General features: G+C 34.4%; 1 protein-coding gene and 1 non-coding gene across 2 annotated transcripts in view; one reads left to right on the top strand and one right to left on the bottom strand.

The window, feature by feature from the left end:
• Positions 1-18,366, bottom strand: part of Malrd1 (MAM and LDL receptor class A domain containing 1) — a 656,113-nt gene that overhangs the window by 586,089 nt on the left and 51,658 nt on the right. The window contains exons 6-8 of the mRNA XM_077802928.1: positions 8,186-8,287; positions 7,246-7,392; positions 1,817-1,983 (exon numbers count right to left, since the gene is read on the bottom strand). Coding sequence (XP_077659054.1) covers positions 1,817-1,983; positions 7,246-7,392; positions 8,186-8,287 — 416 coding nt within the window. The remainder of the gene's footprint in view (positions 1-1,816; positions 1,984-7,245; positions 7,393-8,185; positions 8,288-18,366) is intronic.
• On the top strand, positions 13,618-13,720 carry LOC113196047 (U6 spliceosomal RNA). Its single transcript, XR_003302503.1, has one exon. It is a non-coding gene; the product is annotated as a U6 spliceosomal RNA (small nuclear RNA).

The raw sequence follows: 18,366 nt of genomic DNA, 5'->3' as shown, positions 1-18,366 counted from the left end.
ATTTGATTAAAATTCTCCAAATTAGAACATATGATTGAAATTTTGACTTAAATTTGGGGTAATAATTCGTTTGGCGTGTAAGTGAATATTAATTACTTGTCTTGTGAAAAGTAGTATCATAGGATCATATATTTTTAACGCATATTTAACTATAATTTAAACTCTACAGAATTATTCTAAAATTGTCACCATGTCTTTGTTGAAGGACTAAATTAGAAATTATAGAAGGTTACACTTTAGATGGTATTTCACTATGCCTGGTTTACATGGCACAGAAAACAATATCTGAAAGATTGTTGAGGTATGAATGTTAACATATCCAGATAAAGTTTAATTTGTGGCTTTTTGGTGGATTGCTTAATTTTTCATAAAAATTATTCCTGTTTATATGAAAAGTCCGTAGTGCTTCAGAAAGGGTATGTAGATGCTGTTCCCTTCCATTCCCTCCCCACACACCTGGCCTAATTGACTGAAATGGATCCAATAGATGTATGACGATTGTTTGTCAACTACTACTTCAGAAATGCCATACCATACGCAGAATGCCAGCCATTGTGTTCCATAGCAAATGTATTGTACTATCTAATAAGGCTGCTGGTTTAGGGCTGGGGTTGTGGCTTAGTGGTAGAATGCTCAGCTAACACAGGCAGAGGCCCTAGGTTCAATCCTCAGCACCACATAAAAATAAATAAATAATTAAAATATTGTGTCCAACTACAACTAAAAAATAAATATTGAAAAAAAAAGACTTTCTGGTTTAACTTTATGCCTTAATTCTCCATGAGTATCCCTGAAGATGCAGAAGAAAAAACAACAGATATCATGGAAATGGTACAAACAGCAGAAGAAGAGGCAAAGAAAAGCATCCCTACTGAAGGTTCAAATATTTTACCAATAAGCATTTGGATACTTGAGGATTAATCAGGATGACATGCCAAACTTCAGAACAAAAGAGACCAGAAGAAAATTCTACAAACAGGTTGTTAGTGTCATTCGGATAAGCACAGATGTTGAATGAACTTTTGTTGAAAAGCGAATCTGGTTGATGTGGAAGTTTCAATTAACTCCAAGTGACCTAAGCCAGAGGAAACTCACTTGGATGCTCTTCCTGTCTTCCTTTCTTCCACAGTCAAAAATCCTGCAATTATTCCCAGATGCTTCCCATTTGTAGAATGACTGCTATTTATTCTCCTCTATAAATTCAATTATTCTCGCAATAGAATTTCTCCAAGTGTTCCATGTATTTTCACACTCGTAGGGGACTGCTTCCAGTTAAACTTAGGTTAAAAGAGCCTAAATTGGTTTATATATTAGGATAATACTTTCTACCATCCCTCTACTTAATGAAACATTTTTTTTTAATCCAACTGACTCATTAGTCTGTATTTAATCAGTAGTTATCAGTCTTTGGACATGTATCTACTTACACCGAAACAAATAGCTTATTTCTAATCATATTTATACTTCTAATAATATATAGGTCTAAAATCCAAAACAGATCATCTCAGAGCTTTGGTGCCCACTTAACAATATAGAATCCCAGATATCTCTTTTTATTAGACTATATTTTCTTAACTAGACTTTCATGAATTTTAATAGTTTATTAAATAATATCCTGCAAATTATCACATTAACTTTTGTACATGATAGTCCTCTGTAAATTGGCATCTTAATCATTCTTTTTAAAAGTATTGTCAAGCCATAGCATACTTAAAGCCTACAGCCTACACAGAACTGAGAAATAGAAGCACAAGTTGCCAAGAATAGAAATTCCCCTCATTCAATGAATTTGAAATCAGCACTAGCTTCTTCTTACCTCATTATGGTACAGTCCCACTCTCAGGACACCGTTTTCCATGCAGTAAGAGAATTGAAGGTGGCAGCTCTTGCCCCAGCAGTGACACAGAGAGCTGTTTAAAAAAACCCTGCTGTCTAAATGGCTAAGAGGGAAAGCATGTGTGGCCCCAACCCACACAAAGTAACCTAAAAAACAGAGGGAAGAGAAACAGTTTAGGAAAACAGCTGCTTTCTGCTAAACAAAATATGGTATTTCTTAAGATTTCAAAACCAGGATTAAAATTATGGGATGTTTAAAATTTATTACATAAACTACAAATAACAAGTGTTTATTTTCATGTGATTTTCTTGAAAGGTATTAAGCTATTTCCTAATTCTTAAAATCGAAATTGAATGGTATCTTCAATATTGAAATTCAACATTGTTTTATTAAAATTTGTTTGTTTGTTTTGGTTCTAGGGATTAAGCCCAGGTGCACTTAACCACTGAACCCCACCCCAGCCTGTCTTATTTTGAGACAGAATCTCACTAATTTGCTCAAGGCCACCCTAAATTACTGAGGTTGACTTTGAACTTGCAATTCCACTGCCTCAACTTCCCATGTCTCTGGGATTTTAGGCATGGGTCACTATCCCTTGCCTCAATATTCTTTTAAAAGAAATCTGTGATATGCCATCAAATTACTATCATATTCTTCTAAATTTCAAAAGGAGTTCTTTCTGTCTCAAGAATTCCTCCTTTTCTCAGAATTCTTTCCCCTTTTGATTATTTTTCTACTTTTTAAGTTTAAAAACATCTTTGTAGTTTAAGACAAAACAATATAAATGATCTCTTTCTTACCAAACAACATGGAAGTATCAGATAGCTACATCTGCATCTGCAGGTTTTATAGTGCATAAAAATATTGTCAACTGATTTTTTCCCATTTGATATTGAAAACTAATTTAGACTTTTTCTCAACTCAATAATATTGGCTGTGCGGAGGTACAAGGAAATTTCTATGGTTTCTTTATTTTTCAGAAGTAAATTCTGCAATGCTTCATTTCTTTGTAAGTTAATAAATATTCCTGCAGTTTCTAAAAACTATAAACTTTAATAACTCTTACTAGAAATGTTAGATTTTAATCAAAATGCTACAGTAAATTAACACCTGATCTCTGATTTAAACACAAAGAAAGAAAACAGAGATCAAAAAGAGACAAAACATTTTACAAGGTGAAGAAAGAACGGATATGCCAAGGGAGGAACAGAAATGAAGCCACAGAACTCTTAGACTTTGGCATCAGAAGTGGTAGCTTGGAGTTGACCAATGAAAGTGTCACAAAAGAGAGATGAGCTCAATGAAGCCAGAGAATAGGACTAAGGAAGCCTGTTCACAAAACATTCACCATCCTGGACTCTAATCAAAGAAATGTGCAAAACTCCAAGAATTATCATAAAGTATGAAACCCTAAACTTGTACTGTTACTCAGATAAAGTTTTGAGGAGCTAAGTAATGTTTAAAAAAATTCACTAAATAGAAACGTTTAAAGGCAAATAGAAAGAATAGAGGGGATGGAAAAAGTACAAATCTCAGTTAAAAGGAACCTACAAAATTTCTGTTTGGGGGACCAGCATGCAATGAGCTTGAAAGTTCTCAGTCTTATTCATTCAACAAGAAAAATCCTGTGCAAACAGAAAATCAACAGTTCTTCACAGATCCATCCAAAAAATGAGGTCACCATGAAACCCACAGCCTGGTAGCCGGAGAGGCGTTTGAATGCAGAGAATAACAACTCTTTAAAGCAGAATCCCAGAGTACAAAGCTCTGCTAAAAGCAAAGCTCTATGGAAAAACCTGAACAACTTAGTGTGGATGAGCTGAGGAGTTAAAAACTCTAAGGGAACGCTGTTCTGAATTTTACCTCCAGGAGTCCTGTGATGTCCACACAGTGAAAATTAGAGAAAAGTCCCCTCAGGTTTGCATCCAAGAGAGAGGAAAAATAGCCATTTTGAAATGCTCCTCAACTATTCTCTTTCTCTTAACAAGCCCTGAACTCAAGAGAAACCATTTCACTACAATGTAAATCACAAGGGTTTAACCCAAGTCTAACGGACTAGGGACAAGGGAAATATCCAACTCCAATCCATTCTAGCCTTCCTACAGGGGCAAGGAGAATTCCCAGATTCAGCTCCCTCTAGCTTTTCTTTCTCCTCAAGTTAAGGCAAGGGGAGTGGTATTAAGAAGCATTTCTGAAGTAATACAACAGGGACTCATACCCACTGAAAGACGGAGGCCTAATCATGACAACGGAATATTCCCCTTCCCCTCACAACATACCACCATGTCAGTAAGGCTCTTGGACAATAATGGGGGGATACAGTCACAGAGCTATGTGTCTCAGATGTTATGTAAAAAGTCTGCAAGGGAACCCAAAGACAACAGAGAGGAAAAAAATAAGAAAGTCAGGCAAAATTCGTCCTCAGATATTGATAGCTACAGCAGAGTAAGCAGTCAAACACCTAGCCAGATAAAAATAATAGCTCACAATATTTACCTCAACACCTTTCACCCAATAAATTGCCGCTTTTTGTAAATTTGACTCTTGGCAAAAACATTACAAGGTATACCAAAATGCAAAAGCACAATTTGAAAAGAAAGCAATCATCAGAACCAGACTCAAATATGGCAAGACTATTGGAAGGTTCAGATGGGGAATTTAAAACAACCCTGATTGATATGCTTAACATTCTGATAGAAAAGGTAAGATAATGTAGGCAAAGAGATGGAAATTTAGACTCAAAAACTGTAACATAAATGAAGAATGTGTTTCTGGATTCATTAGAAGACTAATCACAGGTGAGGAAAGACTCAGATCTTGAGGATATGCTAATAGAACTTCCAAAACTGAAACACAGAAATAAAATTGTGTGTGGGGGGGAGAAATAGACTACCCAAGGAATGTGAAGAAATGGCAAAAGGTGCAATCAATGTGAAATGGGAAGACAAGAAGAAAATTAAAGGAACAGACATAATATTTGAAGCAACAATGACTGAGAATTTGTTCAAATAGTGTCAGCCATGAAATCAAAGATCCAGGAAACTCAGAAAATGCCAAGTAGAATAAATGCTAGAAATAAACAAACAGAAAGAAAGAAGAAATTTCACATATATTCAAAATGCAGAAAAACAAAAGAAAATATCTTGATAGAAGCCAGAGGGAAAAGTATATCTTACCTCTAAAGGAGCAAAGATGAATTATAAAAATCACACAAACAAGGTTAGAATGGAGTTAAATATTTACTGTTGAGACCCCTCCCCCCAAATCACCAACCCCAAATTCTGAGTCCTATGAAATCATCCTGCAATATGAAGGAGAAATAAAACTTTCTAAAACATGAAGGAATTTGCTTTGCAAGAAATAAAAATAGTTCTTCAGAGAAGAAGAAAATGATATAGGTGAGAAGACTGGATTTATAAGAAGAAAAAAAATAGCATTAGAGAAGAAATATTAAGAATAAATCAATATTTTTTATTTTTTATTGACCTAAAAAATAATAATTTGGTCAAGAGAATAATAGCAATATTATGTTTTGATCATTGTATTTTATGTATAAATGAAATGCATGGTAGCAGTAGTACAAGGGTTGGGATAGAGGAATTAGGATTATTTTGTATTTATAAGGTACCTGTACTACCATAAAAAGTACAGGATTATGAATATGCTAGAGTGAACCCCACCATTATGGATAGCTACAATACACTAAATAGAAGAAGGAAAACTGAAATAAAACAAGAAGAGCATCATTAAGCATGTACAAAGTACAGAAATTAAATGTCCAAAAGAATGTAATCTAGACTGAACATAGTTACAGAAACAAAAGTGTTTCAGGAAGCAGCACTAAAAATATAACTAAAAATAGACTAAATAATACAGAAAAATTTTAAAAGGGCAGTGAAGTTATGAAGTATAAATTATTAGTGTCTCTTTAGTATATATCTAATAGGAACCGAAGGAGAAAAGCAGTAAAAATCACTTGAATAGAATAACAAACACTTTCCTAAAGTGATGAAATAATGTGTTATGAGCATTGAAAAAATTAAAAAACACCTGCACTAATCACAGTCAAAATTTCAAACATCAAAAAAGACATTGTAAAAAATCTGTATTAAATTGAAATAGATTAAATGAACTCAGACTTCTCAATTATAGTAAGTAACTATTTGAATAGAGAGGGATAATCAACAGGTACTTAGAAGGAAAATATTTTTAATTCTAAAATTGTCTGAACAGATAACTTTTTATCTGGGAGTAAGACCAATTTAAAAACATTTTAAGTTGATAAATCCTAAGGGAGTTTATCACCTCAGATCTTTTATTGGTAAAAGAACAATTAATTTTAAAGAGAGAGAGAGAGAGAGAGAGAGAGAGAGAGAGAGAGAGAGAGAGAGAGAACACGAACCAAGAGGGACCACAGGAAATTTGAAAAGCAATGGTAAGAGCCTGGGGATGTGGCTCAGTGGCTGAGCACTTGCCCACCTGCAGGAGGCCCTGGGTTTAATCCTCAGCCCCCAAAATAATACATAAAAATAAAAAGCAGTAATAAAGGAATGAAACAATAAAATACACAGTTGTCATAATTATAAACATCAAAAATTAACTTGTTGACTGAAAACTCTTCTGAAAATGCTAAACTATAACTCAAAACCAGAAAAGGGTAAAATAGTAGTTAAATCATGTCAAGTTTTTTATCATATTCAAAAAAACACAGATATACTGAATACTTTATGTTTTGCTAATAAAATTTAATCTTAAAGATAGGTGTTCAAATTAAGAATAGACATAATGGTAACATATATAAAATTTTCAAACCATTGATGAAAAAAATAAATCATAAGAATGACCATATTCCCATCTCACCCCCCAAAAAAATGACAACAGGGAGAAAAGTAAACAAAAAGTACCAATTTTAATAAGAAACTCATTGATAGAACAAAGAGCCTGTATATAGACTTGGTAAAAGTCAACTGATCTCAGCAACTCTGAAGGCTGAGGCAAGAGGATCTCAAATTCAAACTCAGCCTCAGCAACTTTGTGAGACCCTTAGCAACTTAGCAAGACTCTGCCTCAAAATAAAAATAAGAATTAGGAATATACTTCAGGGATAAAGCAGCCCTGGATTCAATCCCCAATACTGAAGATAAATAAAATCCATAAATAAAGTCTTAATATTTTTTCTTTTTGTTCATACAAAATTCAGTATCTCCTGAAAATAAGAAAATAACAAATTTGCAAATTAAGACAGTTAATATATTATAACTTTTATTTAACAACATTGTAAATATGATTGTTTTGTCACTTTCAATATAATATGATCCTCAAAACCCCACTTTAATGTTTCATCACTAGTTACAATAAAGCACAATTCTAAGACTTAGACATAAAATACATTGTATTTTATTTGCTACCTTCATCATTGCTAGTAAGGTTCTGCTGAGATGCAGATTCTATTGCTGTGAACTTGCTGGCTTTTGTGCGCATCCAAGAAATTTGCCCAGTAGATGCTTCTGCTGTCCAGTCACACAAGTCAAAGTCAAACTCACAGGGCTGACACACTGCAGAGGGAAGAGGAAGATCTTAGCAGACTATAATAGCTTACTAGAGTGATGGCTCAACCAGGGTTATATGGGTTAATTAACTCAGAGGTCCACATACACACAATCTGGAAATTTGACCTGATAAGCAACTCTATTTTACCAGAGGTCTTCAGTTAATCCAGATGAGCATCTTTTCCCATGAGAACAATACACATAAAATAAAAGACACTCCTAGTTTTTATTCTATCACCACTTTGGTTTCTATTTTTTTTAAATGACATAATGTTTGATCTTACCAACTTTATAGAATTAGTTTAAATTACGTGTTATTCATAATTACATCGGAAATATTTTTTTTTGTACTAGGAATTGAACCCAGGGGCACTTGACCACTGAGCCACATCCCCAGCCCCTTTTTTAATGTTTTATTTTGAGACAGGGTCTTACTAAGTTGCCAAAGGCCTCGCTAAATTGCCGAGGCTGGCTTTGAACTTTGCATCCTCCTGCCTCAGCCTACTGAGTCACTGCGATTACAGGCATACGAACGGACCCAGTTTACATTGGAATTTAAAGGAGAAACATTATGTAATTGCAAGATGGTCTTCAATGGAATCATTCTATAAAACATCACCTTCAATAGATGTACTAGTGTTTTTCACTGTTTTAGTAGATTACCAACTCCAACAGAGTACAGATATAACTAGGATATTAAGTCAACAAAGGCCAGCAGATGCACATTCCTATGACTAGTCGCTGAGTCTCATAAATTGTGTCAACACCTACAAGACGGGCATTTCAGTTTAACACTTACTTCTCAATTCTTCATCTGTGGAATCAAATCTGCAGAGACTCATATCTGGATGACATGATTCCTGCTCGGTATTCAGTGTTTCTTGACATGGTAAAATTTCATCTGTTAAATTTAAAGAATGGCAAGACTTAAGATGCAGGTACTTTGTAAAAGCTCATGTTTCTTAAAATGTTAACATTCATTCTACCATGAACTCTCTACTCAACTCCTCTCTAAGGCATGGCATCATCATCCCTTAGGCAGCCTTACTTTACACACACACACACACACACACACACACACACACACACACACGGAGAATAAAACAAGCATTTGGATGTCTCTGTATTGTAATCAGATCTCCATGGTGACTGGCAAGCCCTAAACAACAATTTCTGTGTTTCCACAAAAGTAAGGGACCTACCTTAAATTTGAAACTAAGTGCTTGTTATTACAATTGTTTGTGTGTCTAATATAATAGATGGTGTCCTGTAACTGGAAGGTAGATCTGCCCTGCAGCTATCTTCTTTGATGCTCTCTTAAATAAATTGTGCCTGTCTTTTGGAGTTGTGAACTTGAAAAGGACATGAGTGTAGACTTGAAATCCTACTTGCTCCTATTGATAATTCTAGACAATTCTTGCTCTCGCCTTCCTAAATACCAGGTTTTGACTCTTAACATCAAATGGCTCCCGTCACTGCACCTGCTTGTTGGAGTCATCTCAGACTTTGGCATACCACCTCTCATTCCCTGAAGATGTGGGGTTTGGGTTCACTTCACTCATTTTAATATCCTTCCTTAAAATTCCAGTGATTCCTACCATATCATTAATCTCAGCTCTTCATTTTTCTGTATATTTCACTGGGAAAATGAGAAAAATCAGAAGAAATCTCCCCAGGTTCCATGCCTCTCTCCATAATGCTGCCCATAATCCTTTTCTGTAACTGGACAGAAGTTCATGTTCCATTTGGGGTCATTCTTTCCACCTGCACAGAATTGCATCTCCTCTTGCCTATTGAAAGATTCATTCCAGCAATTTTCTTTTCTCTCATCTATATTCACATGTTCATCTTCTCTGTAAGATAATTACTTTCCATACCCAAATGGTCAAAATTTCATCCATCTTAAGAAAATCTTTATTATTGACCCAACAACCTTTAACTAACTTTTCAAAGTGATATTTTTTTTCTCAGGACTCCAACTCCAGGTCCTCGCTATACTCTCTTGAACCTATCCTAATGAATATTTTAATCAAGGCAAAATTCACAGCATATAAAATTCACCATTTAGACCATTTTACTTTTTGTCATGTGTCTGGTGCTGGAGATTTAACTTAAGGTCTCACATGTGTTAGGCAAGTACTCTACCACTGAGTTCCATGCCCGCAGCTTTCCAAGAATCAATTTTAAAGCATTCAATTCAGTGGCTTTTATACATTCATAGTGTTATGCAATCATCACCACGATCTAATTCCAAATCATTTTCATGACCATAAAGTACATTCCCATACCCATTAGTAGTCGTTCTTCATTATGGTCTGGATCTGGCTCATGTGTTGGAGGTTTAGTCTCCAATGCAGCACTATTCAGATATGGGGCTTTGGGGAAGAGTTTGGATCATAGGGGCTCTAACCTCATCAATGGATGAATTCATTAGTGGATTCATAGCTAGGTGGACCACTGGGAGGTGGTTGAAACTTTAGGGGGTGATACACAGTTGAAAGGAGTGGGCCCTTTGGGGGCTGCCCTTGAGGACTACACTTATCCCTGCCCCCTTTCTTGCTCTTTCTCTGCTTCGTGGCCACCAACATAGTTCCCCTCCATTATGCTTGGCCTTATCTGAGACCTATAGCAATGGAGCCAACCCGTCATGGACTAAAACCTCTAAAACCCTGAGCCAGTATAATTCTTTTCACCCTTAAGTTGGTTTTCTAAGGTATTTTGTTAAAAGTGACAAAAAGTTGATTAAAACATTCTTCATTCTCTCCTCTCTTTCAGACCCTGAAAATTACGAATCTTATTTTTGTCACTATGGATTTGCCTATTCTGGACGTTTTACATAAATGGAGACACATACTAAGTGGATTTCAGGTCTACCATTTTTTTTCTCAGCATAATGTGTTCAAAGTCATCCATGCTACAACCTGGATTAGTATTTCATTCATTTTTATTATTATAATTTTTCCCCTTACCACTCCACTGAAACTATGCATAATCAAGGTCAACCTCCATATTGCTTTATCTAATATTAATTTTTTCTCTTCAATCTACTTATTTATCAGTACTATCTGGATTATACTTGATTACTCCTTCCTTTTTGAAATATTTTTGTCTCTGGGTACCAGCACATACTTTCTTTCCTAGTTTTTCCTTTTATATCACTAGTTATTTTTACTCAGCCTCCCTTGCTGGTTTTCCCTCAGTTCCTCAACATCAGATTGCTCCAGAGATCAGTCCTTGATTCTCTTTCCTTCTTTACCCACTCACAATCTTGTTAGTATCACGCTGCCTTGTGCCTCTAAAGTTTTTCCTGGATGCTAATGACTTTAAAATTGTAACTGAGGCTCAGACCTTTTGTTGGATCCTAGCTCAGCTATCCTGGACACAAATACTCAGATGGCTAAAGGCACCTCAAAAGAAATCAAGTTCAATGTAAACTTCTAATTTCTTTCTACTCAAATTTCTCTTCAAACAGTATTTCCTATCTAATGTTCAGCTAAAGACAACCCTATCTTTCTAGTTCAGGCAAGAAATTTGGAGTCCTCCATGACTCATAACCTCTCTCACAAAATGTATTTTTCATCAGCAAATTCTTACTTATGTGCAAAATGCATTCAAAATCTTACCACATCTCACCACTTCCATACTACCCCCAGCTCTGTCGCAGAGAAACATCTATTTCTAGATTATAGCAATTACTTCTGAATTTTCTGCCTTGCCCTTGCCCTTGGCCCCCTTACTATCTTTAGTGTCCATCAGACCATGTCTCTTCTCCTTTGAAATCCTTCCATGAGATTCCATTCCCAATTAAGAAAACATTAAAATCCTTACCTGGATCTTCCTCATGCAAACCAGGTTTACTCTTGCAGGTCTTTGCATTTAGAATTTCTTCCAATAAACATAAGCTTCTTCACCCACCCCCTGGCTTTTCTGATCAGTTAATGTGCTTTTAATGGAGACAGGCTAATGATACTGTTCTAAACTTCACCATCTCATCCTTACCTCTGGTACTCTGTATTTCAGTTTTACATTTTCTTCTTTTCAAATATCACCCCTGAACACAAAATATATTTCCTACTTATTTCTTATATATTTCATTTCCTGACTAAAATGGAAAATTCATGAATGGGATGATTACTCTTTGTTTTTTTCATGGCTGTTCCCCCCATTCCCAAGAAAAAATCATAGTATAATATAGGTGCTAAACATATATTTATTTAACTAATGAATAAATAAATGACCCTAAGAAAAATCCACAGAACATTTTAAAACATATTGTAGGCCATATAAAAATCACTTATATTTTATTTGTGATAAGACTGAAGCAATTGGTTATGAAAATGATTTACTAATACACCCATAATCTGGTTTCTCATAACAGGAGTTTACAAATAATGAATATACAAATCCTCTTGAGTGTAAAATATGCTAAAAATAAAACTGCATTGGCGATTAAAACAATGTTTGCAATAAATGAAGCTAAGATTGCACAATAACAATTATCATTAAACAATTAAAATTTTTGTAGGTTCATATAAGAGCTACAAATCTTTTGCCCTCTAGAGCTACATAATTAAATACTGGTCATAGTTCAATTAAATCTTGTATAGTACCTCTAATTTGTCACATAAAAAATAGCAAAATAGTAAAGGCCAAATTGCATGGAATTAAAATATATCTTGTGCCAATTGGCATTAAATATCTTTTTCCAATACCAACTACTTTTAGTATCATTGGCCCCCAAACTAGAAATTATACTCCAAAAATTATGGTATGTGTGGTGGTATGGTATGCATAAATAATAAATCTCCCAGAAATGCATTTTTATTTGAATGTATTCAATCCCAGAGTCTGAAACTTTTTAAACATAACACTTATTTATATTTACATTCATATTCATTTATATTTTATCTCTTTCTCTCCATCTCCCTCTCTCACTCATTCTTACATTGCACCATGATTTGACTGCAAGAGAATATTTAGAGGGGTTGGTTAAAATCCTTCATCAATGATACATAATCAATAGGAGGAAGCTTGACCAACCATTTCAAGGTCACCATACCAATGAAGTCACAAGCCTGAGGGCTGTCCTCCTTGAAATCTTATCTCCCACAAACAGATTGTGTGAAACTGGCTAGAAACTCTGAAATGTTACAGAATGAAGTCCAAGTCTCAAGGCTATTGCAGTAAAAGTTATAATTTACACCAGTTTTGACCTCATTTTTTAGGCAATTTCTTTGTCAATTTTTAAAAATTGATAATGGATTTCAATAAACACTTATTGGGTTTTCGAATTTAACTGAAAGAAAAACGGTAACAGGTCTTTAGTTATTTAACTAGATTATACACACACATACACACACACACACATGATGAAGCTTCTAATTAAGGGATGACTTATATATTTGTGCCATTTACAAATGTCTGAGGCATGGTCCTGGAAAGCCAAAAATATTCACAGAATTTCACAATATTCTGATTATGAGCCTCAGCAAGCAATCTTTATATAAATTATAATCAGCAATTTATTCAAGAATCACTGATTAAACACATTCTTATTTGATCACAGTCACAAACCTTGATTTTTTTTACACTTGCTACCTTGATAGAGTGTAGAGCAATTCACTTTCCAATAAATGTAAAATGAATTTTTACTTCTTGGGAGGGGCAGAGGCTAGAATGGTAGTATTCGAAAGTGTGAAAATAGTCTTAAGACTTCTCTAATATTATAAAGAGAACTTAATTTTATTTCCCAGCATGCAAAAGCATTTAGACACCATGAAAATACCTATATCTAAGCATTTTTTGTAAAGATGTTTACATTTTCATAGTAAACAGAAATATACATATACATACATACTTAGTATACTAAGATAATAGCAATTTTTTCTGCAAATTGCCCAATGAATTAAGCACATAAACTTCTCACCATCATTATCACTTCAACTTAAAAAGTGACCATTACACTTTTAAATTTATTTCTAAATTTACCTAAAGTAAAATTAATATTTAGCTCTTCTCAATGTCTTTCATCAGTATTTTGCAGTCTCCCAAATGCAGATACAATATTTTGTTAGATGCATAAGAATTAACTTTGATTCTATTATATGTGGTCCCTTTTCCTCATTTTCATTTTTAATCAGTCATTGATATTATGTGAAAATAAATATGATTTTATATTTATTTTGCATCCTGCTACCATGATAAATTCAGAAACTTTATAAAAATAAATCTGAGCTCACTTTGGCAGCACATATACTAAAACTGTAATAATACAAAGGAGATGAGCATGGCCCCTAAATAAGGTGACATGCAAAATGTAGTGTTCTGTAATTTAAAATCAAGCAAATTCCATGAAATGTTATGTATAGATAATCATATTACTTTCAGAGACATTTCCTCCTTTTTTTCTAATTAATTACCTTTACTTAAGAATATCACCAGACTTCCAGTGTGTTGTCACATGGAAATGATGAGTGACTCCCAAATTTAGGAGCAAAGCATGATTCTCTCATCATTGGGTGTGATGTTAGCTGTAGGCTTTTTGTATAAAACCTTTATCAGGTTAAAAAAGTTTGTAAGTTTGCTGAGGTTTTGGATCATGAAGTTATTTTTAATTTTGTCAAATGTTGTTTTTGCATCTACTAAGATCATCACGGGATCTTTTTCTTCTTCAGTCTGTTAATGTGGTAAATGACATTCATTGATTTCCAAACATTGTACCAGCTTTGAATTCCCTGAATGGTTGCACCCGATTACCTATTTATATATTGCTAGAACTCTGATAATATTTTGCAGGAGACTTGAGACCTGAGGTTTTCTGGATTTTGTGTTAGGGCAAAGTCATTATTTCAAAATAAGGTGATGAGTGTTTTCATCATACTCGTTTTCTGAAATGGAATGTACGGAACTGGTAGCAATTTATCCCTACATATTTGATACAACTTGCCAGTGAAATCATGCAGTTCTGGAATTTTCTTTGATGAAGATTTTCATTATATGAGTCTTATTCAACAAACATGAAACTCTTCTGATGTTTAATTTCTGAATAATTGTGGATTTTCCAGCTTTGTAGTTTGATTTCATTATAATCAAAATACCTATTTTTGTATTATTTCAGTTCCTTTAAGATTCTTAAAATTTGTTTCATGGCCCAAATGTTAAGATTCTAAGCCATATAGGCGCCTGATAAAATTTAATAATACTGATCCCATCTTGAACATTCTAATGTTTTGTTTACCATTGATTTTTTATTAGTTTTGATTTTTTTAAATGTTACATCTAAATACTCTTTATCTCAGTTAGTAAGCATCTTAGTCTGTCCAGACTGCAATAAAAAAAATACCATAGACTTGGGGCTTCAATAACAGAATTTTTTTCCCTACAGATCTGGAGGCTGGAAGCATAAGATAAGGGCCCTAGTGAGAGCTCTCTTCCAGGCTTGTGCATGACCGCTGTACTCAAGAAGCACCCATAAAACACACACAGTGAGAGAGACAAAGGCAGCATCTTCCTTTTCTTTTGAAGACACAATAGTAGCAAATGAGACCCCATCCTTAGGATTTTACTAAATTACTTCCCAAAGATCCAACTTTCTCAATACAGTCACAGGGACATTAGGATTTTGACACAGGAATTTGGTGGAGATGAAGAACACATGTAGAGTCTAGTAAAATTCTAGCGTCTCCTTAAATTTTGTCCTTCCTCTGTATTGCTGCACCCTTGGACCCTTGCTGCTGACTATCAATGGTTAATGTTGCATATGCACATTGTATTCTGTTCTATTTGCCCTGTTATGTATTATTTTAATAAATGTCAATTATATCAAATTAGTGAATGATTTTGTTCAAGTTTTCTATATTCTTACTGATTTTATGTATTTGTCAGGATTATTGATCTATCTATATCTATGTATCTATCTCCTGATATAATTGTGGATTTATTTAATTCTTTGAATTCTAATAGTTTTGCCACATATATTTTGGTGTACTGTTGTTAGGTGTGTACATGATTAGGATTATATTTTCTTACTGAATTTACCCTTTATTACTATATAATGGTCCTATTTATCCCTATTAATTTTCCTTGTTATGAACAACAACTTTGACATGAATATGGTCACTCTACCTTTCTTTGATTTGATTACATGGTACATTTTTCTGCACCCCTTTATTTTTGGTTAATCTGTACAATATTTAAAATGGGTTTTTAAAGTCAGAATAAATATGGTTCTGATTGTTGTTCCAATCTTATATCACCTGAGTTCGATAGGAATGCTGAGACCACTTATATTCAATATAATAATTTTATGATTACAACTTGTTTGTTAATTTTATTTTCTAGGCTTTGATTACCCTTTGTTCCCTTACTACCCCGTTCCACATTTCTGTTATCTCCTTCTATTCTCTTTGCCTTTAGTGTATTATTTCAATTTCTGAATATTCTGATATGTTCAATTTTATCACTAACTTGTGTTTATTGTTCATTCTAAGGATATGCATTTCTTAGTTTAACATCAGAGCTGGTTAGCATTTCAAATGAAATATAGAAGTGCTACAGCCACAGAATTTTATGTTCCTCACTTTATTCTATAATTATATATGTATAGTTTTATATATATATATATATATATATATATATGTGTGTGTGTGTGTGTGTGTGTGTATATGTATATATGTGTATGTGTATGTATATACATACACATACACAATCTTTAGGAGAGAAAAGTATTCTATTTATTCAGTTATTTGTGATTTCAGTTGTTTTTCCTTTATTCTTGATGCTACAAGTTTTCCTCTGGTAATACTTTTTGATTTTTTTTTTCCACCTGAAACATTTCCCTAGCATTTATTTCAGAGTAGGTTTTCTGGTGATGAATATGCCAATGGCTAAAAGACAGAATGTATGAGAGGGAACAGATTTTGAGGGAAAAATATAATTTAGTTCTAAGCAGGTTGATTTTGAGATTCTGTAGCAAATACATTTGCCCATTCCGTCCATAAACCTCTTCTTGCCTTTCTTTATTCCAGAGGCTAAAAGCTAAATATTCACTTTTATTACTTTCTCTAGTAACTCAAGTTACTATTGTAACAATTGTCAAGCCAATGACATGGTCAAAGATATAGCCCTCGTCTGCCGTGGCCTTCTTTCTGCCCTAAATTTGACATGTAAGAGCTCTGGTGATCCTTATGATCATCAGGCTATAAGCATAAGGCCAATGGCAGAAAAATCACTCAGTCCTTGACTTTAACAGGTTTGGAGTGAAGAACCAATGCCAACAACTGCTTCTTTTTCATTTTTGAGGTCATTTAAGCAAACTTGTCTATTTTCTCACATCTAAATGCATTCTGACCTTATCCTCTGTTGGAATAGGGTTTTCTGATGGAAATGAGCAGGTTGATTTGGCTTTGTCTACAGGCCTCTGATGCTCCACTACGACCTCAGGCCTGCATGAGACTGAAATCACTGACTCTACTCATCTGGGACTCCGCTCCAAAGCAGTTGTTGCCAAGGAAGATTATCAACAAGGAACCAGGACCCATGGTTCCTAAATGCCAGTCCTATTCTTTGAACTCAGTCTTACTCTCTTCATAAAAACTATCTCCAGAACCTTGTTGAAAATGCAAGCCACATGGTTTGTGATTCCCACGTAGCAGTTCTGGAGGGAAGCCCAGAATCAATCATCCCCCCCATGTGATTCTGATGATTAACTAGGTTTATTCTGCTATGATAGTGCTTGAACTGGACTAGAGAGTCCCATTTAGAAATTTAATGCTACTTAATTTTACTATCTCTCACATTCCTGTCATTTATAAAATGTAACAGCATCCAAATGCCAATGCTATCTGATAATGCTTTATGCTTTTTCTCCATTATTAATATTTCATAATGCTGTGCTTTCCTTCTAAAAGTTTAAATATGCTCTCAATTCTTATTTTTTGGGGGGAGGAGGATAAAACTCTCCCCGCACCCTCACCTCCAGAGAACACACTATGTGACTTTACTTAAATCTTGCCTTTCTCCAAAAGAAGACCACTTCTTTTGCAGATTTTCCAAGAGATGGTTTAAAGCACAGGACCTAAAATCAAGGCTATCATTTTTCTAGATACCTAATTTTGCTTTTACCCAATTGCTTATTCTAGTATGTGAAAAACATCTTGGTTCATGACATCCATTTTAACGTCACTGGTATCCATGCAGGTCTACTTTCCATGGATAATTTCAGCCTTGAATTTCAAAGTCTTCTTCTTTAGTCATGAATCTTGTTATATGGAATGAATTTAACATCCATGTGAAAGGCATAGTCAACCAAATTAGTCTTAAAATTCACTGATGCCTCATATCTTTAGTAAATTCTATTTCTACACCATCTCGAATGCCTTATGATTACAATGATGTCTAGAACTCTTGTCTTGGAAATTGTAAAGCTCAACATTTTACAATTTGACCACAACTTTCCCTTAAATGTTCAAATTTCCTAATGTTTACACTCCAAGTACAATTACCTTTTTTTTAACCTTCAGTAGTGAATTTTTAGAGGTCTTTTAAGTGCTTACTACAAAATCTGGCATTTGTCTTCTGAATATTTATTATGGCCCATCCACCTTGGCCTTTATCCCAGTATGTGGATCATGGGCAATTAGGGAAATGACTATAGTTCCCAGAGCCAATGATGGAGAGAAAGTTCATGTCAGAAATGATAGTGGGGTCTTATTACAGGCAATGTCAACTCCCAAGCTCCACCCAAGAATGTTCCTGTGCAAATTCATAATGTCAATACAGTTTCAATGGCAGCTACCCAGCAGTGAAGAAACCCCAGCTGATGGCTGATTTCATTGCCTGTTTTGCTTTTGAGGGTAATTAGCTAGACTAGCCAATGAACAGAGCTAGTTTGGCAGGCCCAAATTTTCTGCAGAAAACTATAAAACTGAGAAGTATAAAAATATTGCTAAAGTGATCAGGGCCAGAAATTAAATGTCTCAT

This window comes from Urocitellus parryii, chromosome 9, assembly GCF_045843805.1.
Source record: "Urocitellus parryii isolate mUroPar1 chromosome 9, mUroPar1.hap1, whole genome shotgun sequence".
NCBI lineage: Eukaryota > Metazoa > Chordata > Mammalia > Rodentia > Sciuridae > Urocitellus > Urocitellus parryii.
The sequence above is the reverse complement of the archived record's forward strand: the minus strand, read 5'-3'. Positions and strand labels throughout refer to the sequence as shown.